General features: G+C 47.4%; 1 protein-coding gene across 1 annotated transcript in view; it reads right to left on the bottom strand.

Moving 5' to 3' along the window:
* Akap12 (A-kinase anchoring protein 12) overlaps positions 1–22,598 on the bottom strand; it is a 70,240-nt gene extending 47,642 nt beyond the window's left edge. Inside the window, exon 1 of the mRNA XM_042691133.1 lies at positions 22,325–22,598. Within this exon, the coding sequence (XP_042547067.1) occupies positions 22,325–22,480 (156 nt within the window). The 5' untranslated portion in view covers positions 22,481–22,598. The remainder of the gene's footprint in view (positions 1–22,324) is intronic.
* Between the last annotated feature and the right edge of the window lie 2,462 nt (positions 22,599–25,060).

Raw genomic sequence — 25,060 nt, 5'->3', positions numbered from 1 at the left:
GCTTCCCGGAGCACCTGTGTGGAGGTGAGTACACCTGTGCGCTTCAGTGATCACCGCTGTGTTCAAGATGAGGGGGTGGATCAGGGAGTTGATCAATAGGCACAGCACTTGTAAGGCCCTGAGTTTGATCCCCCGGATTGCAAACACACGTGCGTGCACGCGCGCGCGCGCACACACACACACACACACACACACACACACACACACTACTAGCACCTAACAAACCACTGTACTTGAAAAATAAATTTTGCCTTGGGTGGTAGCTCACAGTGATCATCTCAGCTGCTTGGGAGGCAGCAATCTGGGAAGATCAGTAAGCCAGACCAGGCCAGGAAAAAGAAAGCAAAACACCCAAAACAGCCCCACACACACACACACAAACTCGCTAGACATGGAGCTTTGCACCCGCACCCTCAACCGCTCAAGAGGCAGCGGTAGGAGGCTAACGGTCTCTGGATGCCCTGGGCCAAAAGAGCACTAGACCTTATCTGAAAAAAAGCTAGAGAAAATTAGGCCATGAGTTCAAGTCCTAGTACTCCTTGGCCACCACCACAAAAAGAAAAAGAAAGACAAAAACAAAATTCTTATTAATGTTGAATTTTTTTCCTGTTTTTACCATTGTAAAGACCTGAGGGTGAGCTTGATTGAGATGTTGTATACACGTGTAAAAGTGTCACAATGAAACTCACCCTGAACAACTCATGCATGCATAATAATAATAATGCCATTAAACTTTGTTTTAAAAAAGAGGAAATGCTATTTAAAAAAAATAAGAAGCAGAGCCCTGTGAAAATGGGAGACAGTAGTCTACTTGCAAATTTAAACGTGCTCATTTTATAAATGAGACAGGTAACTAAATTATAAGTAAGATTTAACAGTTAAGCCTTTGAGTAAATATCTGTGACCAACCAATAGGTTTTGTTTGTCTGTTTGTTTGCCAGTCTTGGAGCTTGAACTCAGGTCCTGGGCACTCACTGTCCCTGAGCTTCTTTTGCTCAAGGCTAGCACTCTACCACTTGAGCCACAGCGCCACTTCTGGCTTTTTCCCTGTATGTGGTTCTAAGGAATGGACCCCAGGGCTTCATGCATGCTAGGCAAGCACTCTACCACTAGGCCACATTCCCAGCCCTAAGCAACAGATTTTGAATGAATGGAATATGCATAAATTGCAGGGGGTTATTTCAGTTCCACAAAGTTCATACAGATTATTTAAGGACAATGTACCAAATCATTTTCCATTAAAAAACTGCCAGGTGCTAGTGGCTCATGCCTGTAATCCTAGCTACTCAAGAAGCAGAGATCTGAGGATCATGGGTTGAAGCTAGCCCAAGCAGAAAAGTCTGTGAGACTCTTCTCTCCAATTAACCACCAAAAAGCTGGCTCAAGTGGTAGAGCACCAGCCTTGAGCAAAAAAGCTAAAAGACAGCACCCAGACCTGACTTTAAGCCTCAGTATGAGCACCAGAAAGAAAGAACGAAAGAAAGAACAATGATGAACAAACAGAAGAAAAAGAAAGAAAGAAGAGGAAGAATAAGAACAAGAAGAGGCCAGGAAGGTGGCTCAGTGGTAGGGTGCTTGCCTCACATGCATGAGGTCTTGGTTCGATTTCTCAGCACATAAACAGAAAAGGCTGGAAGTGGCGCTGTGGCTCAAGTGGTAGAGTGCATGCCTTGAGCTAAAGAGCTGAGGGGCAGTGTCCAGGCCCAAAATTCAAGCCCCACGACCAACAAAACAAACAAGAACAAGAAGTAGTTTGGTTGGTGTTGGGCTTGAATTCGGGGCCTGGCTACTGACCCTGAGCACTGTTGCTCAAGGCTAACACTCTACCACTTTGAGCCATAGCACCACTCCTGGTTTCAGGGGATTATTTGGAGATAAGAGTCTCCTGGGCTTTCCTGCCCAGATTGGCTTTGAACCACAATCTTCAGATCTCAGTCTCCAGAGTAGCTAGTGTCCAGTCAAAATACTCTTCCTTAAAGACAGCAAATATAAGGAGCCATCTCATTGGTCCCCCCCCCTCCTGTGGCTGTCTGGGTCTGATTGTGGGGGTTGCTTCCCTTTCCCCAGATAAAATCAGACTTTGTCTTAAATCTGGAGCAAGCCCAGTGCCGGCTGCATTTGAAACTGAAAACCTTTCTGGCCAACACAGCAACTGTCCCACACCCCCTGGCTATGTGAGCCCCAGGCAGAAGAGCTACCTTAAATAGCAGCAGAAGTAATTGTCCCTAAGGACAAAGTATTGTCTGCAAGGTTATATAGGTTGCTGCCTTTGTCTTTAGATTTGTTTGTTTTCTTTAAATGACGCAAAGCAGGATTTGGTTGAGACTGCTTTTCTTAGTCTGTGCTCATGGCAAAGAATTCCCCCTCCAGACCGCCAGGAAAAGCAGTCTCCAGCACAGGATGTCTTTGAAAAGACAGGTTGTCTTGTATTCTTATTACTAAACAGACAACTCAATCTAAAAACAAAAAAAGCACAAAAGCATAAATGGGCTATCTCAATCTTTTGTAAAAGCACCAGGCTGAGTATTCCAAAGTCAGAGCTGAAACAAAGGGAAATAGAACCACAATAACCAAGAGAAGTTTCTTGTGTTTGTCTGGAGCCACACCCATTCTTTGTTCATCCAGAACTTCCCCTGTAATTGCGCTTGGGGGCCAGACGCCTCCCAGATCAGTATCATTCATCACCATCCTCCCTCAGTGGCCTCATCCCAGAGTCCTCCCTCACCAGCCTCCTCCCTGATCAGCATCTTCCCACAGCACCCAGCATACAGAACATCAGTTCAACAGCCACCCTTCCTCATCCCCCACCAAAACCCAAAGCAAAAAACAGAAGCAGGCCGTACAGGGCACTGGCACCCTGAAATGTAATTCCTTTCCAACATGAAGCAATTTCTTGGAGAAGTTTAAATTTTTAGCTCATTTCTGGATATACTAAAACATTTCCAAGAATGACTATAATGAGGCTATTGTGCTATCGAAATTAACTTTTACAGTTTCAGTTCTTTAACATCTTTATCTCTCTCTCTCTCTCTCTCTCTCTCGTGCATGTGTGCGCATATGCGTGTGCATGTGTGTCTCCAAGAACATGGAAATATTTTGGAAAACCAACATTTGTTGTTCTGCACTGAAAATTTTACCTCAGGGTCTCCTTAGGGTCAACACTATCAAAATTATGTTTATACACAGAATTTCTATTTGTTGTTTTTGGTTGGTTGGTCTTTTGCCAGTCCTGGGGCTTGAACTCGGGGCCTGGGCACTGTCTCTGAGCTTCTTTTGCTCAAGGCTAGCACTTTCACTTGAGCCACAGCACCACTTCCAGCTTTTTCTGTGTATGTGGTACTGAGGAATGGAACCCAGGGCTTCATGCATGTTAGGCAAGCATTCTACCACTGAGCCATATTCCCAGCCCCTATTTGTTTACTACAATTAAAAAAAAACTTTTAGATGGAGACAAACAATGTGTACTGGTGTCAATGATTAATACTTATATTCAACCTCACGCCAATTTACTGGCAATTTTCTGCCAAGACACCAATGGTGAATAGTTAAAAACTAGTCCAAACATCTAGGTCATAAGAAATGACTTTCCATATCACTAAGATGTTCTACTGATTAATCTACTCAAAGTCACTTGACAAAAATAAGAATAAAAACAGCCTTTCTGCCAGGAGTAGAGAATTTAAAAGCACAACTTGGAAGGTGAGTCACAGTATCTTCTGGAAAGAAATAGATGCTGCAGGTGGTCCCACTGACAACAGATGGTAGGAAGGATGCTAAAAAAAAAAATCTCTTTCCAGCCAGGGTGACGTATAGTATACCTAGTTTTAGCCAGACATGGTCATGAACACCTATAATCCCAGCAATAGGGAGTAGTTTTAAAAAAGTACACCAATATGATTAGCATTAGTGAAATTCAAATCAAAACCACAGTGAGACACCGGTACATCGCATTGGCTGGGATGTTGGAAACCTCCAGGGCAGAATAACGAGTGAAAGCAAGGTCATGCAAGAACAAAACTTTCGCAAACAGTTGTTAGAATGTACATCGGTGCACTTCTATGGAGAACAGTCTGGTAGTCCCTCCAGATTAAACGAGGTAGGCACTGGTGGCTCACACCTCTTATCCTAGCTACTCAGGAAACGTGAGGACTGCAGTTCAAAGCTAGCCAGGGCAGAAAAATCAGTAACACGCTCACCTCCAAATAACCAGAAGAAGAATAAAAGAAAAAATCTGGACGTAGAACTCTGGCTCAAGTCACAAAGCTCCAGCCTTGAGTGAAAAACCCAAGAAAGAACAGGAAGCTATGAGCTCAAGCCCCAGTACTGGCGCATACACATACAACAAAAGATACACTCACAGACTGGAAGGGCTTAGTGGTAGAGGGCTTGCCTAGCATGCATGAAGCCCTGGCCTCAACTCCTCAGTACCACATACACAGAAAAAGCCGGAAGGAGCGCTGTGACTCAAGTGGTAGAGTGCTGGCCTTGAGCAAAAGAAGCTCATGGACAGTGCCCAGGCCCTGAGTTCAGTCTCCAGGACTGGGGAAAAAAAAAGATACACTCACCGATGATGATGAAATCCTCCCAGATGGCTTGGCATTCTTTATTCTAGAAGCTTCCTCTACTAAACATGAAAGATCAAATAGGAAACAACTGTGAAATACTATTCAGAGAAACTCTGCAGTAAATGAGAAAAATTTTAGGGAAAACAAAATATAAGCTAGTCAGCCAACAAACCCCAAACCACTAGCCACTGGATCTATAGTCTGAAGTTGGAACCAATGGCACAAAGAATGTTAAAAGAAAAGCATCTGTAGTAAATATGCATTGTTTATAGAATAAGCAACTACTTGTATGCAGGCAGTTTTACTGCTCGATTTCATGCCTTTGATTAGGAAGGATTTTGGTAATCTTGGGGTGTTGGGGGGCGCTGGGCTTGGTTTAAGAATATGTAATGTGCCCTATAGCAGACTCTATTAGAATGACTATGAAATCAACTAAGCCCTCAATTTGTTCATTCCACCTGTTTTGGGGGGAGGGGAGCACAAGGGTTTGAACTCAGAGCCTTGTCTTTGCTGGGCCAGTGCTCTCCACCTGAGTCACGCCCCCAGCCCTCCACCTTCTGTGATCTGGGAGATTCTCACTTTCATCCTAGGTTAGCTTCAAAGAGGGAAATTTTGAAAAGCAGAATGATCCAACACCACAGTTCAGACATTTATAGGGGTGCCTCATTTGCATATATACTTCATTTGCATGAAAACATCATTTGCATGTGTGCATCACTTCATTTGCATGGATGCCTTATTCACAGAAGAGACTCCTTTTACCTTATGTCTTACATCAAGCTAACGCCTTATGGGAAAAACAGCACAGAAAGCTATATTAACGGACCCCTAAGTAGGTTTGTTAAACATGTACACATACAACTCTACTAAAAATAAACACAATCTAGTAGCAATTTATTAAGGAGTAGCATTTACTAGAATGAGTTGCTCCCACTTATGTGGCCAAAAGTAATTTTCTAAGACAAGTCCTAGGAGAAGCAGGAGAGTCAGGAGAATCAAGAATCAACACAACCACCGGCTTGGCTACACAGCCAGACCCTGTCAAAAAAATAAAATAAAATAAAAGTCCCACACAGAAAGGAAGAACTTTTTCTTAAAGTTTAGTTCAGTTATAATCCTAGAATCTGCTTTTCTAGTAACCAAACTACAAAGCTCTCAGTGGTCAGATGCAAGGAAAAGAATAAATGAGGGTCCTTCTCAAGTCCTTATCGGAAGCTGAGCGAAACCAGCTGGTCAGCTCACAGCAACGGGTTTTTTTTCCCCCCTTCTCCATGACCATAAAAAGCAACAACTGGATGGCACTTCCCTTAACTTGAATTTGCCAGAGGAAGAATCTGCCACTCATTCAAGCCCCGGGCTGCCTCTGATCCTCCCCGCGGCGAGCACACAGGCACAGAATCTCCAGGATCCACTGCGGAGCCGCACACAGTTTCAGAAACACAACAATTTGCAGCTTTTCACTCCACAGTAGTTCCTGGTCCCAGAAAATGTGCTAGAGAAAGCACAAAGGCTTAAGTGAGGGCCTTCAGCTCATGGAGAAATCAAGTGCATAAAAGCTGAGTCGATAAACAGTTATTACTGCAATCAGATGCAATTGCTCGGATTACTTGAACAATGAAGGTAATTGAACATGTAAAATTAAGCCAAGAGTTTTTAATTTTCCTGATTTTTAACTCCGTTTTCTACTTTTTTCCCTAGCACCACTACCCTGCTAAATACAATCAAATTTCGATGTAGGCTGGGCACCAGTGGCTCACGCCTGTAATCCTAGCTACTCAAGAGGCTGAGATCTGAGGACTGCAGTTCAAAGCCAGCCCGAGCAGGAAGGTCCATGAGACTCTTATCTCCAATTAACTACCAGAAAACTGGAAGTAGCACTGTGGCTCAAATGGTAGACTGCTAGCCTTGAACTGAAGTGCTAAGGGACAGCACCCAGGACCAGAGTTCACGGCCTATGACCAACAAAAATAAATAAATAAACCTAGACGTAATTTAATAAGGACATTAGAAAAGAAAGAAAGAAGGAAACTAGGAGGCCATTTGTGAAAACTGCAACACATGGGAGGCAGAGGCCGGAGGATTGAGAGTCCCAAGCCAGCCTGGGCTGCAAGGTGAGAGACTGTCTCAAATAAACAATTTCTGGCCTGGGAAGGTGGCTCAGTGGTAAAGCGCTTGCCTTGCATGCTTGAGGCCCTGGGTTCGATTCCTCAGCACCCATAAGCAAAAAAACAAGCTGGAAGTGGTGCTGTGGCTCAAGTGGTAGAGCATTAGCCTTGAGCTGAAGAGCTGAGGGGCAGCGCCCAGGCTCAGAGTTCAGGCCCACGACCAGACCCAAAATAAAAACCAACACAACAATGCCAAGTGCCCGTGACTCATGCCTGTAATTGGGAGGCTGAATTTAAGAGGACAGCAGTTCCAGGCCGGCCTAGGCAGAGGTCTTCTCTTTAATACTCCATCGCAAAGGAAGAAGCTGGGTGTGGTAGGGATGCGCCTGCCCACTCCAGTGGAATGGAAAAGTGGAGGATCGTGGTCCAGGCATGAGCCCAGGAAAAAACGTGAGATCCTGTCTTAAAAACTGCAGTCTAGCCGGCACCAATAGCTCACGCCTATATTCCTAATTACTCAGGAAGCTGAGATCTGAGGATCTTGGTTCAAAGCCAGCCTGGGCAGGAAAGTCCATGAGACACTTATCTCCAACTAACCACTAGAAACCAGGAAGTGGCGCTGTGGCTCAAATGGTAGAGTTCTAGCCTTGAGTTGAAGAACTGAGGGATAGCGCCCAGATCCAGTGTTCAAGCTCCATGACCGACCCAAAAAAAAAAAAAAAAAATTGCAGTCTAAGCAAGGGTAATCCAATACCTGCCTAGCAAGTGACAGGAGTTGGGTTCAAGCCCCTGTAACCACTACCACCAAGAAAAAAAATTACATCATCTTATAACCTGAGCAGTTTTCCAAATAGTGTATATTTAAAGTTGAGTAATATCCCATGTTCCTCTTTTCAACCAGAGACTACAATCTTTTAGCCAGATACTGGTGGCTCACTCCTATAATCCTACCCAGGAGGCTGAACCCTGGAAGATAGTGGTTCAAAGTCAGCCCAGGTAGAAAAGTGCAAGAAATTCCATCTCCAAAACAACCAGCAAAAAGTGTAATTGGAATGGAGGCTCAAACAGTAGGGTGCCAAAAAGCCAAATGATAGCACAAGGCCTTGAGTTCGAGCCCTACAACCAGCACTTTAAAAAAAAAATTCATCCTTCTACTTTGGATCAACTTTTAGATTAGAAATAAGGGGGCTGGCTGGAGGTGTAGTCAGGGGACAGTGCTTGCCTAGCATGCACAAGGACCTGGATTTGATTCTCAGCACCAAAACAAAAATTTAGCATATGTTAGGTGCTAGCGGCTCACGCCTATAATCGTAGCTACTCAGGAAGCTGAGACCTGAGAATAGTGGTTCAAAGCCAGCCTGGAATGAAAAGTTTGTGAAACTCTTTAACCAGCAAAAAGCCAGAAGTGGAAGTGTGGTTCAAGTAGTGGAGTCCCAATCTTGAGTAAAAACGCTACAGGACAACACGCAGTCCCAAAGTTCAAGCCCTAGTATCAACACACACACACACACACACACACACACACACACACACACACCCCTAGTGTGTGTGTATTCTTTCTTCTTTCTCTCTCTCTCTCTCTCTCTCTTTCTCTCTTTTTGGAGACAGCATCTCTATATGTCTCAGCCACACCAGTGCTGAGTACTACCACCTAAAAAGACAATCATTTTCAGATGAAATGAAAATCTATACCCCAGAGAAAAAGAAAGCATTTCTTTCATCATTTGAAATTATTCTTTTAGCTCCAGATTAGAAATATAAACTCAGGTTTGTAACCTGCCTTCATATTCCTCACATAATACCCATGGACACAGCAACCAGTAATTACTGGCTTGACCTTGCTGATCGGGTGAAGGCAAACTCTTACTCCCACATGCATAATCATCCACCACAAGCCTGCCAGACTTCTCTATTCATGCTCTAATTGTGCTTTCTTCTCTCACCTCACCTTTCTGAACCGAACCAGAAGAGATGTTTATTGTATTTCTCTTTATGGACATATGCATCATACATTACTGGGTATGGCACAGCATGACTGTAACCTCTGCACTGGGGAGGTTGAGGCAGGAGGACCTACTGAGGTTAGCCTAGGCTACTCAAGGAGATCCTTGTCTTGAAAAAGAAAGAAAAAAAAGGTACGGGATGGGGAGAGGAAGGAGAAAGGAAGGAAGGAGGAAAGGAAGAAAGGAGGGAGAGAAAGAGGGAGGAAGGAAAGGAAGGAAGGAAGGAAGGAAGGAAGGAAGGAAGGAAGGAAGGAAGGAAGGAAGGAAGGAAGGAAGGAAGGAAGGGAGGAAGGGAGGGAGGGAGGAAGGGAGGGAGGAAGGGAGGGAGGAAGGGAGGAAGGGAGGAAGGGAGGGAGGGAGGGGAGGGAGGAAGGAAGGGTAGGAGGGAGGAAGGAAGGAAGGAAGGAAGGAAGGAAGGAAGGAAGGAAGGAAGGAAGGAAGGAAGGAAGGGAGAGAGGGAAGGAGGGAGTAAGGGAGAATATTAAAGGTTAAGGCATTTTTCCGCATGCTTCTCTAAAGTAAGACTATTCTGCAAATATTCACCATCAAAACCTACAATCCTAACACTCTGGAGGCTGAGACAGGAGGATTGCCAGTTGGAGGCCAGCCCCAAGGCTACAGAGGGAGGCTCTGTCTAAAAAAACAAAAAACAAAAACAGACTCAGCTGGGTGCCAGTGGCTCATGTCTGTAATCCCAGCAACTCAGGAGCTGAGGTTTGAGGACTGCAGTTCAAAGCCAGCCCAGGTAGAAAAGTCCATGAGAGGGGGCTGGGAAGGTGGCTCAGTGGTAGAGAGCTTGCCTTGCATGCCTGAGGCCCTGGGTTCGATTCCTCAGCACCACATAAGCAAAAAGAAAAAAGCCAGAAGTGGCACTGTGGCTCAAGTGGTAGAGCGCTAGCCTTGAGCTGAAGAGCTGAGGGACAGCGCCCAGGCCCAGAGTTCAGGCCCCACGACCGGACCCCCCCCCCCCCCCCAAAAAAAGTAAAGTCCATAAGATTCATACCTCCAATAAACTACTCAGAAAAAGCCAAAGTGGCGCTGTGGTTGCTGTGGCTCAAGTAGAAAAGCACTAGTCTTGAGCACAAAGAGACTCAGAGACAGCGCACAGGCCCTGCGTTTAAGCCATAGGACCAACCCAAAAAGGAAAAAAAAAAAAAGATTCACCATGAAGTCCACTTTCTTTTCATTTTTAACTTTATTGTTGCTATTCTAAAGGTAATGTGTAGAGGGGCTACAGTTATGTAAGTCAAGTAAAGAGTGTTTTGTTGTTGGTAGTGGTGGTCGTAGGGCTTGAACTCAGGGCCTGGGCGCCTCACTGAGCTTCTTCACTCAAGGCTAGCACTCTACCACTTTGAGCCACAGCGCCACTTCTGGTTTTCGGGTGGTTAATTGGAGATAAGAGTCTCCCAGACTTTCTTGCCCAAAGGGCTTGAAACCACAATCTTCTGATCTCAGCCTCCTTAGTGGCTAGAAGGACAGGCGTGAGCCACCGCTGCTGCTCAAGGGTGCATTTGTTTCTGGACAGTGTCACCCCTTTCCTCACTCTCCCCCAGAGTTTCCCTCCCATCCTCACCAACTTGTATAGCTCATCATGAACCATTTTCCCCAGGCCACTTTGGCAGGTGGCCCTGTCACACTGGTGGCCCTTTAGCCCAGCAATTAGATACCACTGAGAACAAAATACGTTTCCACTAGCTTAAGTCCACCAGAAACTACAGTCCTGTGGCCACCTGTAATTGAAACAGAACTCAAATGAGATCCCAGCAGAGCCCAGCACCAGAAGCAGCAGGACCCAGGTTTACTAGAGGGGTGGCGAGAAGGGGTGGCGTTACAAGCAACATCATCACTGCCCAATGCTCTTCAACTTCCCTTCCAAGATCTTGAGCAAGGACGAAAAGAGGCATCCATCAATCACGTCTACGATCAGCCCGCCCCTAGCTTCTCAGTTCTCAGAAATTAACTCAGCTGCTCTTTGCCTACAACTGAAGCACTCTGGGAAACGAACCAGCTACTTCCAGAATCACAGGGACAGCTTGAGAATCTTGCTCTGTCCAGAATAAAACTTTAAACCATGACCCATTTCCCCACAACTTCCACATTCTTGGCATTCCAGCCTGTCCCAAAAGGGTTCCCAGGCCCAAGCCACAAGTCACTTGCAATCTGTCACTGTTGGGAGTCTAGATAAAAATCACAGGGCCTTCGGTCACTAGGTTCTCCAAAGAGGACCTCCCCCCCCCTACCCCCCACCCCTGCAAACTACCTTTAGAGCATTCAGAAGTATATCAAAAGATTGACTGATCTTCATCTTAATCAAACCAGAACAAGTTTTATTATCAATAACATAAGGCTTGTCCAAACTGAGCAACAGAAACCTGCTTTCAAAGTAAACCCAGAACGCTGGAGAGTAAAGCAGCAAAGTAGCATGTTCAAGACCAGCCTGGGTTACACAGTGAGACTCTGTCACAAAAAAAAAAAAGGCTGGGATGGTGGCTCAGTGGTAGAGTGCTTGCCTTGCACGCATGAGGCCCTGGGTTCGATTCCTCAGCACCTCTTAAGCAGAAAAAGCTGGAAGTGGTGCTCTGCTCAAGTGGTAGAGCGCTAGCCTTGAGCTGAAGAGCTGAGGGACAGTGCCCAGGCCCAGAGTTCAGGCCCCACGACCAACAACAACAAAAAAAAGGTGAGGGAGAATTCAGGCTCTGAAGAGTTTTCAATTTAAAAAGTAGACATTAAAATCAGTCCATTTGGTGGTTGACACACAGCTCACATTTAGGTAAAACTTAAGAATATTCAGGCCTCTGGATTCAATCCAATTCAATCACCAGGAAGACACACACACACACACACACACACACACACACACACACACACACACACTTGGAATTTTCTTTCAGCACAATTACAGCTTACTTAAATTTTCTGCACTAGCTTGTATGAAGAAAGGAAAATACAGTGTTAATCAGGGCAGATTTAGCAAACTTTCAAAATATTCTCCATTGCTTTTCAAGAACGTATTTCATATAAAACAGAGCGAAAGGACTGCAGTCACCAGGGAAGTATTTGCTGTTGTAATGTAGGAGTCAGAAGTCAAGCATAAATACCGGTGACGCACTCAGGCCACTTTATTTTTTTTAAATCAAAGTAGACAGACAAAGGCTAACTAACCCGTCCACGGTATGCAGCAATGTGCGTGGCAAGCAAGCTTTGTACATGCATGTCCACGTGAGGGATAATTTCAAATACACGTTTCTAAAGAGACGTTCTTCAAACTGTTTCTCATAATTTAGTTTTAAAATGATCACCAAAAGCCAGGCTTCCAGTGGCTCACACTTATAATCCTAGCTACTCGGGAGCCTGAGATTTGAGGATTGTGGACTGAAATCAGCCTGGACAGGAAAGTTTGTAAGACTCTTATCTCCAATTAACGACCAAAAAGCCAGAAGCAGAGCTGTGACTCAAGTGGCAGAGTGCTTGTGCCTTGAGCATAAGAGCTCTGGGGGATAGTGCCCAGGCCCTGAGTTCAAGCCCCAGGTCTGACACAAAAATAAATTCTGGATATGTGACAGTTAGTTAGGAGCTAAACAACAATCTTGTTTTATGTATCACAAGTAAACCATCAAGGACACAATGCAATGTATCTTTTTTTTTCTGGCATAGGATCTTTCTATGTAACCCTGGATGGCCTTGATCTCCTGAATGCTGGGATTACAGGCATGCACCACTTAATCTAGCTTGAATATAACTCGTCAGAATCAGGGAGAAGCTATAGAAAACTGATTAAGTAGCAAGCTGGAGAGACTTGTTTCCTTTTTTTTGTCAGTCGTGGGGCTTGAACTCAGGGCCTGGGCGCTGTCCCTCAGCTTTTTCACTCAAGGCTAGCGCTCTACCACTTGAGCCACAGCGCCACTATCCTGTCTTCTTGGTTACTTGGAGATAAGAGTCTCACAGACTTTCCTGCCTGGTCTCATTTTGAACCTTGATCCTCAGCTCTCAGCCTCCTGAGTAGTAGGATTACAGGCATGAGCCACCAGTGCCGGACCCTTCTTTTTCTTTTTGACTGTGTCTCACTGTGCAGCCCCAGCTGACCTCTCTGCTCCTACCTGTGGCTCCCGAGCAAGCTGGGACTCCCAAGTTGTTCCTGTCCAGTGAAGCTCTTCCAGCACATGCCTATCGTCCTAGCTTCTCAGGAGACTAAGACAAGAGCATCATTTGACCTCAGGCATTCAAGACCAACTGGGCAACACAGCATGACTGCACCCCAGAATTACTTCAGATACCCCAAGGGTAAATAATTGCCTGTTATGTTCGTTTAAACACCAATAGGCATGTACCATAACATCTGACTCCAATCATGGGTATTATCTAGGAACTAGGCTGTAATCCTAGCTAGTTAGATCTGGAAAATCAAAGTTCAAGGCTAACCTAGGAAAGAAAAATTCACTAAACTCCCTAAACTCTCTCCTGAATGCTGGACACCAGTCCAGCATGCACAAGGCCCAGTACCCAGGTTCAATCTCAGTACCTATGCCAAACCTACATCCTGGCCCAATTCCACAGACCAGTCCCGTCTGCACCTACACTGCACTGAAAAATGTCTCTTGCTACCCCATGATCAGCTGATCTCAGCCCAGAGGGTCTTCTGCAGCAATTCGTTATCTGATGAAGCCTTCAGTTCCTGGGCAAAAGCTCTGTCCGTCCACCGGACTTTTCCCCCATTGGCTGCAGCTTGCTGGATCATCTCCTTTCCATGATTGCCTTTAAAACATTCAGCTTCTTAATGTCTTTTCTTTCTGGCCTCTGGCTAATGGCCTTTTATCTATCTAGAACCCTTTCCACAATATTCATCTGGAGAATTCACTGAATAGAAGCCTAGTGAGAGGAGTTCTACTCGCTGTTGTAAGTGAGGACATTCTACGGTCTCTCACCTCACCTATGTTATCCACAACGGCCATCTACAGGGACCTCACATCACTGGCCAGGCCTTGTGTCTGACATCTGTAATCCTAGCTACTCTCGAGGCTGAGATTTGAGGATTGAGGTTTGAAGCCAGCCCACGCGGGAACTTATCTCTAATTAACCACCAAGAAGCAGGAAGTGGAAAAGTGGTTCAAGTGGTAGAGTGTCAGCCTTGAGCAAAAACGTTCAGAGAAAGCACCCAGTTCAAGCCCCAGTACCAGCACAAAATAAAATTTAAATTTTTTTTTTTTTGGGTCCGGTCGTGGGGCCTGAACTCTGGGCCTGGGCGCTGTCCCTCAGCTCTTCAGCTCAAGGCTAGCGCTCTACCACTTGAGCCACAGTGCCACTTCCGGCTTTTTTCTTTTTGCTTATGTGGTGCTGAGGAATCGAACCCAGGGCCTCGAGCATGCAAGGCAAGCGCTCTACCACTGAGCCACCTTCCCAGTCCCAAATTTAAATATTTTTAAGCAGGGTTCTGATGACTCATGCCTGTAATCCTAGCTACTCAGGTGGCTGAGATCTGAAGACCATGGTTCAAAGCAAGCCCAACAGGAAAGTCTGTGAGACTTATCTCCAATTAACTACCAGAAAACCAAAAGTAGTGCTGTGGCTCAAAGTGGTAGAGTACTCGCCTTGAGCTGAAGTGCTCAGGGACAGCGCCCAGGTTCAGAGCTCAAACCCCATGACTGACCAAAAAATAATAATAATAATAATAATAAATGGGACGAAAGTTAGGTAGAATGAAATCCGAGGGAAGACAAAACCAGGGATGGAGGCATGGCTCAGTTGGTAAAGCACTAGCCAATGAGCAAAAAATGTCAGGTACCAAGTTCAAGTCCTGGTCTTGGACCTAGAAAAAGAAAAGGAAAGGAAAAGAGGACAAAGCCTTGTGAATGAATAAAACCCTGCTTTGGGAGAAGCCAAGAGTGTTTGAGGAGTGAGAGCCACTCCAGGACACCCCCTACCCCAAGGCTAGGAACAGGAGAACACATTTCCTCCCGTGCAGCAAAGTGGGGGAGGGGGGGGGGGAAGCTCAGCCTGGAGCCTCCCAGAGTCTGGATTTCCACCGTCAACAGTTCTGTTCCCAATATTTCATGGATCAGAAGCATAAAGAAATTTCTGGAAACTAGATGATTTCAGATTGCTCTCAGAGGGAAAAATTTAAGATTCACAGATAAAGAAATAGGTCACTGCCCAAACAACAACCAAAAATTAGTTGGGGCTAGGTGTGTGGCTTAGTGGCTGAGAGCTTGCCTGCTTACCATTTACTAGGCCCTGGGTTCAATCTCAAGCGCATGTGCATGCACATGCACACGCACACACAAGCACACGCGCACACGTGTACACACACACACACACACACATACACACACACAGGAGAACAAGGTGGATCTTTATACTCTGAGAAGATAGCCAAAACCTAAACAGAATCTTATTTGTTAAAAGGAAAAGATGTGGCCAGACAGGAGGTACTGCCAGTAGTAACCCATACATTTGGGAGACCCTCCATCAAAATACAACAGTCAGAAGAGAACACAAACAAACAAAAAAGGAAAAGATAAGGTCATTCTTGCCAACTTCCAAACAGATGAAGTTTTAGAAAGAACAGCAACAAATGATCAACAATGGTTTCAAGCTACTGTCAACAGAAAAGCAAAGGTCAAGATACTTCCAATTTTTATTACTTTTACAAAGTAAATCCTCAATCATTAATATTTAAAAAGAAATAAAGGGCTGGGAATGTGGCTTAGTGATAGAGTGCTTGCCTAGCATGCATGAAGCCCTGGGTTCCTCAATACCACATAGACAGAAAAAGTTCAGGACCCAGGATTAATACCAAAACAACAAAAAGCAAAATAAAAATATAAAAACAAAATAAGTTATAACGTACAAGCTGAGCACTGGCACACACCTATTACTTAGGAACTTAATAGGCTGAGATCCGAAGATTACAGTTCAATGCCAACCTAAGCAGACAAATCAGAGATTCATTTCTACTTAACCAGCAAAACGAACTGGAAGCATGACTCAATTGTTAAAATGCCACCAGCATTCAAGCCCCAGTACTGTAAATTTCTATACAGACCCAACTCCGACAGCTCTCATCTGTAATCCTAGCTACTCAGGAGGCTGAGATCTGAGGATCATGGTTCAAACCAGCCCAGACAGGAAAGTCCCTAGACTCTTATCTCCAATTAACCACTAGAAAACCAGAAGTAGTGCTGTGGCTCAAAGTAGCAGAGCGCTAGCCTTGAGTGAAAGAGTTCAGGAACAGTGCCCAGACCGAGTTCAATTCCCACAACCAGAAAAAAAAAAATTCCAAACTGGACAATTATGGCTGGCATGAAAAGGAAGTCTTCTTTCATGAAGCTTTCCAAAACTAACAAGTTCTTTTTTTTTTTTCTGGTGAAATCTGAACTTGGCTAATACCATTTCTTGAAAGAAAAATGGCATTTGGCTTTTAGGTCAATTAAGCCTCCGGCCTTAATCTAGATCCCCAGCCCCTAGAGCCACACTGTGTTTCTATAGCACCCGGCCTTATTTCCCCTGCGTGTCCTTTAAATACCCCTCAGCCTGAGAGGGGCACCCTGGTTACTGCACAAGACAGGGTCCCTCTCACATCTGCACACAATAAACCTGCTCTGGTCACCAAGTTCCATCTCTGTTCTCCGTGTGCTCTACTCTGCTACTTAGTTGCATTCTCTTCTGATTCCTTCTGCCTCTTCCTGTGATCAAACCACCCTCAGCTCAGCTCACCAAGCTCAGCATGCCATTTTAGAAGAGATGTTGCTCCACTCTAGAAACACAAATTAAAGCTTTTACTAAAGCTGAGCGCAGAGCTCCCTACCAGAGTGCATGCTACTGGAAGAGTCGAGGCAGGAGGGGTACCTGAGCCCCCAGTGTGAGACCAGCTCTGAGGTCCCCCATCTCCAAAATGTATGACAGCTGACTGAAATGTTAAGTGAGCTGGTGGCTCATGCTTGGTAACCTAGCTTCGCAGGAGTCTGAGGTTGGAGGGTTGTGATTCAAAGCCAGCCTGCGCAGACAAATCTGAGAGACTCCAATTAACCAGCAACTGCCAGAAATAAAGGTGGGGGTCACATGGTAGAGCACCAGCCTGGAATGGAAAAAGCCAAGTGAGCAAGGACTCCAAGCACAAATCCTAGTAGTCCTGACATATACAAGAAAGAAGAGAGGAGGGGATGGGAAGAAAGGAAGGGAGGGAGAGGGAAAGGGGAAAAGAAAGAAAGGAAACAAGTATATTCTAATTTTGGCAATCCTAGGTGTCTTTCTTATACCTCCATCTCTAATTCTTGGTTTCTTCTAATCAAACCGCAAGCTGATTCGACTGAAGATGGGGAAGATCTACAGAATACAGGAAAACATGCCCTTTAAATGTCACTCTGTGAGCACGTCAAATTTTACTGTAACAAGGTGACAGCCACTGAGGCAGTGTCCCTCTCTGCCCCTTGGGTAAGCGGGGGAGCAGGGAGCGCCGGAGGGAGTGAAGAGAATCCCAGCTGGCCACATCAATTGTCTGCTCTAGGCACACCCATCTCCAACAGAGTCTTCCACGTGTGTCCATCTTTATGTTTTAGGAACTCCCGTCTGCATCAATCATGTCTTTTAACCACAGCTTAAAAAAAACAAGAGTCTCTATCTCCCTACCGGCTCCAGGCCGGAGCATCTGACGCCAAGGTTCCAGGTTTAGCTTTGAAATCCCGGATCAAACAGAAAATACAGAAAGGATCATTCAGGCCAGGTTCTGGTGACTTATGTCGGTAATCGTAGCTATGAAGAAGGGTGAGATCTGAGGATCATGATTCAAAGCCAGCTTGAGCAGATGCATTGAATTCAAGTCTCAGGTGGATGGCTGAGTTCATGCTGAGTTCAAGTCCTAGGAATGGCACACACACATACACACACACACACACACACACACACACACAGATAGCTATGTGACTATAATCCTAGCAGGGGGGTAAGGGGTTAAGAGGGTGAGGGGATGGGGGGGATAGGAGGGTACAGGAGGCAGCAGCAGGAGGACTGGGTTTGAGGTCAGTCTGGACTACATAGAGAGTTTAGACTAGCCTGGGTTGAATAGTGACACTTTGTTTCAAAAGCAAAACAAACAAAAACAAAAACGGGCTGGGAATGTGGCTTGGTGGTAGAGTGCTTGCCCAGCATGCGTGAAGCCTTGCATTTGATTCCTCAGTACCACACACACAGAAAAAGCTGGAAGCGGTGCCATGGCTTCAGTGGGAGAGCTCTAGCCTTGAGCAGAGAGAGGCTCAGGGACAGAGCCCAGGCCCTGAATTCAAGGCTCAGGACTGTCAATAAATAAATAAAACATAAAAACAACCAACCAACAACAAAATACACACACACACACAGACAACTGAGGTAAAGTGAAGCTAATCTTTTCTGCTCCCAACAATGGCCAAAATGGCCAGGTTTAAACCCTAAGAACTGAACAGATCAAGCCATCCTCCTCCTTTACCTCACCCACAGAGCTTACATTTAGATATAAAGATAAACTACAGTACATTCGTTTCTTTCTTTCTTTTTCTTTTCTTTGTTTTCTTTTTTTTCCTTTGCCAGTCCTGGGGCTTGAACTCAGGGTCTGGGCACTGTCCCTGAACTTCTTTTGCTCTACCACTTGAGCCACAACTCCACTTCTAGCTTTTTGCCAGTTAATTGGAGATAAGACTCTCACAGCCTTTCCTACGTTGGCTGGCTTCAAACCACAATCCTCAGATCTCAGCCTCCAGAGTAGCTATGGTAACAGGCTGTACTCAGCTGGATCATTCTATTTCATTGAAATGCACCATAGATAAAACCAGGACTTCTTCCTCTATGAATTTGTGTTAAACTTGAGTAATTAAAAGCTTAACTCTCGGGGCTGGGAATGTAGCTTAGTGGTAGGGTGCTTACCTAGCATGCATGAAGCCCTGGGTTCGATTCCTCAGTACCACATACACAGAAAAAAGTGAAAGTGGCACTGTGGCTCAAGTGGTAGAGTGCTAGCCTTGAGCAAAAGAAGCTCAGGGACAGTGCCCAGGCCCTGAGTTCAAGTCACAGGACTGGCAGAAATAAAATAAATAAATAAAAGTTTAAATCTCCATTTGACTCACGCCTGTAATCCTAGCTACTGAAGAAGGAGAGATCAGAGGATCTCAGGTTGAAGACAGCTGAGGTGGGAAAGTCCATAAGATTCTTACCTCCAATTAACCATCAAAAAGCTGAAAGTAGAACTGATGTTCAGGTGGTAGAGTGCTAGCCTTCAGCCTAAAAGCTTAGAGACAGTGCCCAGGGCCTAAGTTCAAGTCCCATGACGGGCACAAGAGACAGAGGCAGAGACAAGACAGAGACAGAGACAGAGAGAGAGAGAATTTTCCAATCACATGTCATCTGTTGAGATAATGGTAGTTAAGGAGAAAAGGGGCTGGGCATAGCTCAGCCAGGCAGCCTGTGCTCAACTTTAAGCCCTAGGTCCTGGGTTAGATCCCAGCAACCCAACTGAAAGTAAACAGAAAGAAAGTAAAGTAAACTAGATTTGCTACGTAGAGAGCACATAAAGTAGTAGTACTAGGTATTAGTGAAAATTCTGCTAACAGTGTTTAGTTGAAGATTATATCCAAGAAGGGGAAAAGACATCTTGTAGACTAAATCACCACCCATTGTCCTCATCTACCAATCAAGTTCAGGATGAGGAGCAGAGCTCCTGTAGGACTCGGCTCCTTCTCAGTCATTTGTTTTCAATCCATTTGTCTCTATGAGACTAGAAGCATTTTGAAACTTCAATGCTCACAAACCACACACACTTTTACTCTTTCGGTTCCAGTCCTGGGGCTTGAACTTAGGACCTAGGCACTGTCCCTGAGCTTCTTCTGCTCAAGGACAGCACTCTACCACTTGAGCCACAGCTCCACTTCCAGCAAGCCACTCAATTTCTAAAGATATAGAAACCCAAGCCCCAATCATCCCAACCGAGTTTCTTTCCAAATCATTCACTTCCTCTATTAATAACTAGACTGAGGATGCAGTCAGGATCCAATACTCAAAACTATTAATAATAAGAAGTTCAAAGGTTCACCTGGCACCAGTGACTCACACCTAGCTACTCAGGAGGCTGAGATCTGAGGATCACGGTTCAAAGCCATCCTGGGCAGGAAAGTCTGTGAGACTCTTATCACCAATTAACCACTGGAAATGGTGCTGTGGCTCAAGTGGTAGAGCACTCTCCTTGAGCTGAAGAGCTGAGGGACAACACCCAGGCCCAGAGTTCAAGCCCCATGACCGACCAAAAAAAAAAAAAAAAAGTTAAAAGGTTCAATAGAAAAAGTAGAAATAGGGTCTTGGAAGGTGGCTCAGCAGCAGAGTGTTTGCTTTGCATGCATGAGGCCCTGGGTTCGATTCCTCAGCACCACATAAGCAAAAAAAGCCGGAAGTGGTGCTGTGGCTCAAATGGTAGAGCACTAGCCTTGAGCTGAAGAGCTGAGGGGCAGTGCCCAGGCCCAGAGTTCAGCCCCCGTCCCCCACGATCGACAAAAAAAGAAAAAGACAAAGAAAAAGTAGAGATAAGACACCATGTTTCCAAATTTGATAGTCTCCAGTGAAAAGCAGAGAGCCACTAGCAAGCATTTCTTTCCACAAATGTTTACTGAGAGCCCACCGTGTGTAAGGTAATACCACGCCTAGGGGAACAGCTTGGGATGGCAGCCAGCTAAGTTCCTTGCCTGGGGAACACCTATTAGTCAAAGCCACTAAACCCCAGATGTGCAAGCAGCTGGGAAAGGCCAAAGACACTAACCAGTGGCCAGGATGGCAGACAGGAGTACTTAAGAGTCAGAAGAGACAAGAACTTATTATGTGTGCTGAGTCATACGGAATGAAGTCCTTGCCTGACTACCAAGTTCCGCTAGTTGAAATGAAACCCAACCTATAATCTAAGGAGCTATGTAAGTGTATTGATTTGTCTCCAAATTGATAACTGGGAAGTATGCCAAGTTCAACGACATCATGGATATCATTTAAGTAATCTTTTCAAGGAGACCTGGTTCAATGCTTCAAGATGGTGGCTGGCTGAGATGCCATTATGGGAAGAAATAATAGAGGAAAGAATGGAAAGGAATATTGTACAGTAAGCAAATGCGTTTATTGGGAAGGACATGGCATGACTTCTGTATTTCAGGGTCAATGCTTAATAAGGCTTGAAGGATTCATATAAAAGCCTAAGAAAAAAGACGGCCCCAGTTGTAAGTTTTGAGCGATTATGCTTTTAAAAATCATATCCTACAAGAGTAGCTCTACACCAGAGTCACTGAGACTGTAGCTGGCATCTAAATCCATGAAGTATTATGAGACTTAAGACCTCATAAAGAATGTATAGATTCTATAGACCAGAAGCTTAGGCATCTGTTAGAGGCACAGATAGTTAAGTGTGGTAGGGGACCATGGGTTTTGAAGAGCAGTTATGAGTTGAAAACTGGAGAAAAACTGCAAGCTGGGCGTGGTAGTGCATGCCTGTAATCGGGTCACTTAGGCAAGAGGACTTGAGTCCAGGCCAGGGAGGCTTAGACCCTATCTAATAATAACAACAATAACAATAATAATAACTTTTAATGGTGCATATACACGCACATATATTTTCTTGAATAGAGCTGTCTCTCAGACCAGATTAGACCAGGGCGGCTAAAGAGGTCAGGGGAACGAGGTCACAGATCCGTGAAATGTCACCAAGATCGCACCTCGTCTGTCTCACGTGGAAACGCGCGCCGGCTTCCTGAATTGTCTCCTCACTCCGACCCCCACCGCCTGGGACGAGTACGAGGCGTGGCTCCCCCCCACCCCCATCCTTCTCGAAGGCCGGCGGGTGAAGACTCGCTGGTGCAGGGCCCGGGCCACCGGTGGCGGCCGCAGTGGCCGCAGTGGCCGCGGCGGGGGGGGGGGGGGGGGGGGCGCGCGCCCGCAGCCGCGTCCCGGGGCCGGGGGCTGTGGGGTAGGGAGAACTTCCCACGGCCCCTCCGCGTTCGCGTATCCCACCGAGCCAGCCCTGGGGCCGGGCAGCCCGGGCGCCCATTGCCCACGGCTCGGGCAGAGGGTTTCCGGGGCCGCGATCGGGCTGTGCCCCGGCCCCGCACCGGGCAGGCAGGCGTCCCCGGGGCGGCGCGGGAGCCGGGTACCGGACCCGAGTCCGCTGCACCCCACCCCGCCCCGCCCCGGGCCTTTCAGCCCCAGGGATTGGGGAGCGGGGCGGGGCGCGGAGGGGCGCTGCTCCCGATGCGGCCAGGTCCGCACCGGTGCCCGGCGTGGCCCATCCTCTCTGCCCCGCGGAGCCAGGCGGGAGGAGCGGCGGGCGGGCGGGCGGGCGGGCGGGGGGCGGGGTGGACGGCTGCGGATGGCGCGGTCGCCTCCCTTTCCCCCGGGAAGAGACCCCCCGACAAAGATGCAAGTCCCCGCGGCGCGCGCGCTCGCTGCGGCTCCGGCGCCGGCCCCGCCCCGGCGCCCGGGACCCCGAAAACCCTGCGAAGAGGGGATCCCGCCCTCCGATTCGCGGATGCGCTGGCCGCTCGGGAAGTTCTCGCCGGCGGCGATCGGGGTGGGGGGTGGGGGGACCCCGACAGCACCCCCAACACGCGCGCGCACACACGCACACACACCCCGGGCAGGTGGCCCCGCGCGCGCGCGCGCCTACCTTGGCGGCCGGGTCGGCGGCGGTGGCGATGGCGGGGTCCCCGGCCGCGGCCGGCGCCTCCACCGCGGGGGCGCAGGGCTCGAGCTCGGCCGGCGTGGGGCTCCCGGCCGGCGGCTGCTCGGGGCTGCGCTGCTCGGCGGAGCTCCCCGCGCCCATGGCTCCCGGGCTCCGGTTCTACGCCTCGATCCAACCGCGGGGAGCCGGGCCGAAGCCAGAAGACGACGACGCGCGCTCGGCGGCGGGTCCCAGGCTTCCTCTCCACGCTCCTCGGGCGACTGAAGCGCCGGCCTCGCGGCAAACTCCTTAAAAGAAAAAAAAAAGCAAGCCACCACCTCCCCGCCGCCTCCCCCGCCCGCTTCTCCCAGCTCCATCACATGGGCGCAGCCGGACACGCCTCGCAGCGCCGCCCCCCCCCCCGCCCCCGCCGCCGGGACGCAGGCTGCACCCCGATCTAGCGACCCCAGGCGCCTCCCCTTCGGAATCAGGCACCGGGGCTGCGAAAGGGGGCGGGGAGGGGGCACCGGCCTGAGAGACCTGGGGCCCAAAGCTGCCCGGGGGCGGGGTGGGGGGGCCTGGGGAGAGCCAGACCTGAGCCCCTCCCAGGATTGATAACCCGGTCCACAGCCCGGGAGGGAACCCAGACCCCCCCCCCCACCGCCCCAAAACTCACCCCCATTTGCTTCCCTGCAGGTCGGGTTTGATTGTAAACATTTGTTCCCGCGCCTCTCCTCGCAGCCTGGAGAAAGGCTGAGGCCCAGGCCTGACCCTAGGAAAGGCGGATCACCGGCTGGGGCTGGGAACCGCGGTGGTTACCGTCAGGCCAGACACCCATGAGGTGAGCCCGGCCGCCCTTCCTCCTGGGCCACTGAGGTCAGACGAGGCCATCTGCCAGGCTCTGCCCCCACCCCTCCTTCCCCCCCTTCCCCCGGGGACACTGGGGGAAAATGAGGCTCTTACTGGAAATGGGCCTGGCCTTTCAAGGTTACCAGGCCTCTCTCGCGTGATGCTAGGAGGAGGTACATGGGTTGTTCCTTGGTCCTACGGATTTTCAAAGGAGAAAGAAGAGGTGGAAGGCCAGCCGCCAACAGGACTCCAGTTCTTCATCCTCTTAAATAAAATAGGCATCCCACGAACGTAGCAGGCAGTCCATCAATACTGGAACTAAATTCAATTTTTAGCTGAATTGTTGGACCCAGAAGCATGAATGTGCTGAGGCTGAAAGAAAAAAAAAACAAAATATTCCAATTGTACCTGGCCGCCGAGCCCCCGATTTCCACAGAGTGGAATCCCCGTGAAAAATGAAGAACGTGTGCAAACACTGACACTACACACCAGGGCCCATCCCCAGATGCAACATAAATTAGTAGCGAGTTGTGTATTTTCTGCCTGGGTCGTTGTATGAAGTTGAAGGACAGCTTGGGAAGCGTGAGTTATCCAACACAAAGTTTATTTTCTTTAACCTAGCCATTTTTTGTTGAAGGTATACAGGAAGGCCGGTTTCTCTGGAATTTAACCCTCTGCTTTGTGCTGGTATGAGGGCTTGAATTCAGAACCTTGCAAGCTCTCTTAGCTTTTGTATTTGAGGCTGGTGCTCTACAGCTAAAACCACATCCCCACTTTGGGCTGTGTGTGTGTGTGTGTGTGTGTGTGTGTGTGTGTGTGTGTGTGTGTGTGTGTGTGTGTGTGTGTGTTTTGGTGCTGGTTGATTGGAGAGAGGAGTCCCTTGGGTTTGTCTGATTTGAATAGTGACAGTCAGATCTCAGCCTCCTGAGTAGCTAAGATTACAGGCATGAGCTACCAGTGCCTCATTGGAATTTATCCTAGTAGAAATAGATTGGCAAGCTAGTTGGTTTTAGGACTTTAGAAGCATTTCATTCATTTTTAACTTCTTTTAAATACTCCTTAGGAAACATTAGCACTTTTACTACATACCAGTTCTATTCAGGGCACGTTTGTTGCCTCTGTGGTGTACAAATGATCGTTTTTGTTTCATCAGTGGAGATGGGGAGGGGAACAGGCCCAGAGAAATCCAATCAAGTGGGCTGGGCAGAGTAGCATATACTTTGACTCAAAAGGATCTCGAGTGTGGAACCAGCCTGCACTATGCTAACTTGTCTCAAGAAAAACAGCTAAGCATGGCTCAGTGCCTAGAATCCCAGCTACTCAAGAGGCTGAGATCTGAAGATTACGGTTCAAAGCCAGCCTGGGTAGGAAAGTCGGTGAGACTCTTCAATTAACTGGCAAAAATAGCTGGAAGCAGAGCTGTGGCTCGAAGGGTAGAACGGAAAAGACAGTGCCCAGTCCAGTACTAAAACTAAGAGAGAGAGACAGAGATGGAAGGAGGGAGGGAAGGAGGGAAGTCAGGAAACAAAACATATCAAAGTCCAAGCTTAACCACAGCACTGAAAGTGAAAGCCTCATCCCTTCTATAAGATGCTTTCCACTAGTTTTCTCTTCCACAGTGGAAGAGGTGTTCTGGGTCTCCCGGAGGATGGTAAGAGTTTAGAATTGCTATGGAAGCTGATCTGGATCTCTGGGACCAAGTAGCCCAGCGGCAGAGCACACACCGAGGCATGAGGCCTTCAGTTCCATCCCCACACATCAAAAGAAGAAAAGTGCTATTTGATCATGATTAAAGTCCGCACATTTGAAAATGTATCACTAAGTAGTACAAAAGTTTCTCTCTCGGTGAGATTGTATTTATTTGGTTCTTGGGAAATTCTTAACAAAGCCTTT

Source organism: Dipodomys spectabilis, unplaced genomic scaffold (genome assembly GCF_019054845.1).
Source record: "Dipodomys spectabilis isolate Male_0828 unplaced genomic scaffold, ASM1905484v1 ptg000001l, whole genome shotgun sequence".
NCBI lineage: Eukaryota > Metazoa > Chordata > Mammalia > Rodentia > Heteromyidae > Dipodomys > Dipodomys spectabilis.
This window is presented reverse-complemented; position numbering and strand designations above follow the sequence as displayed.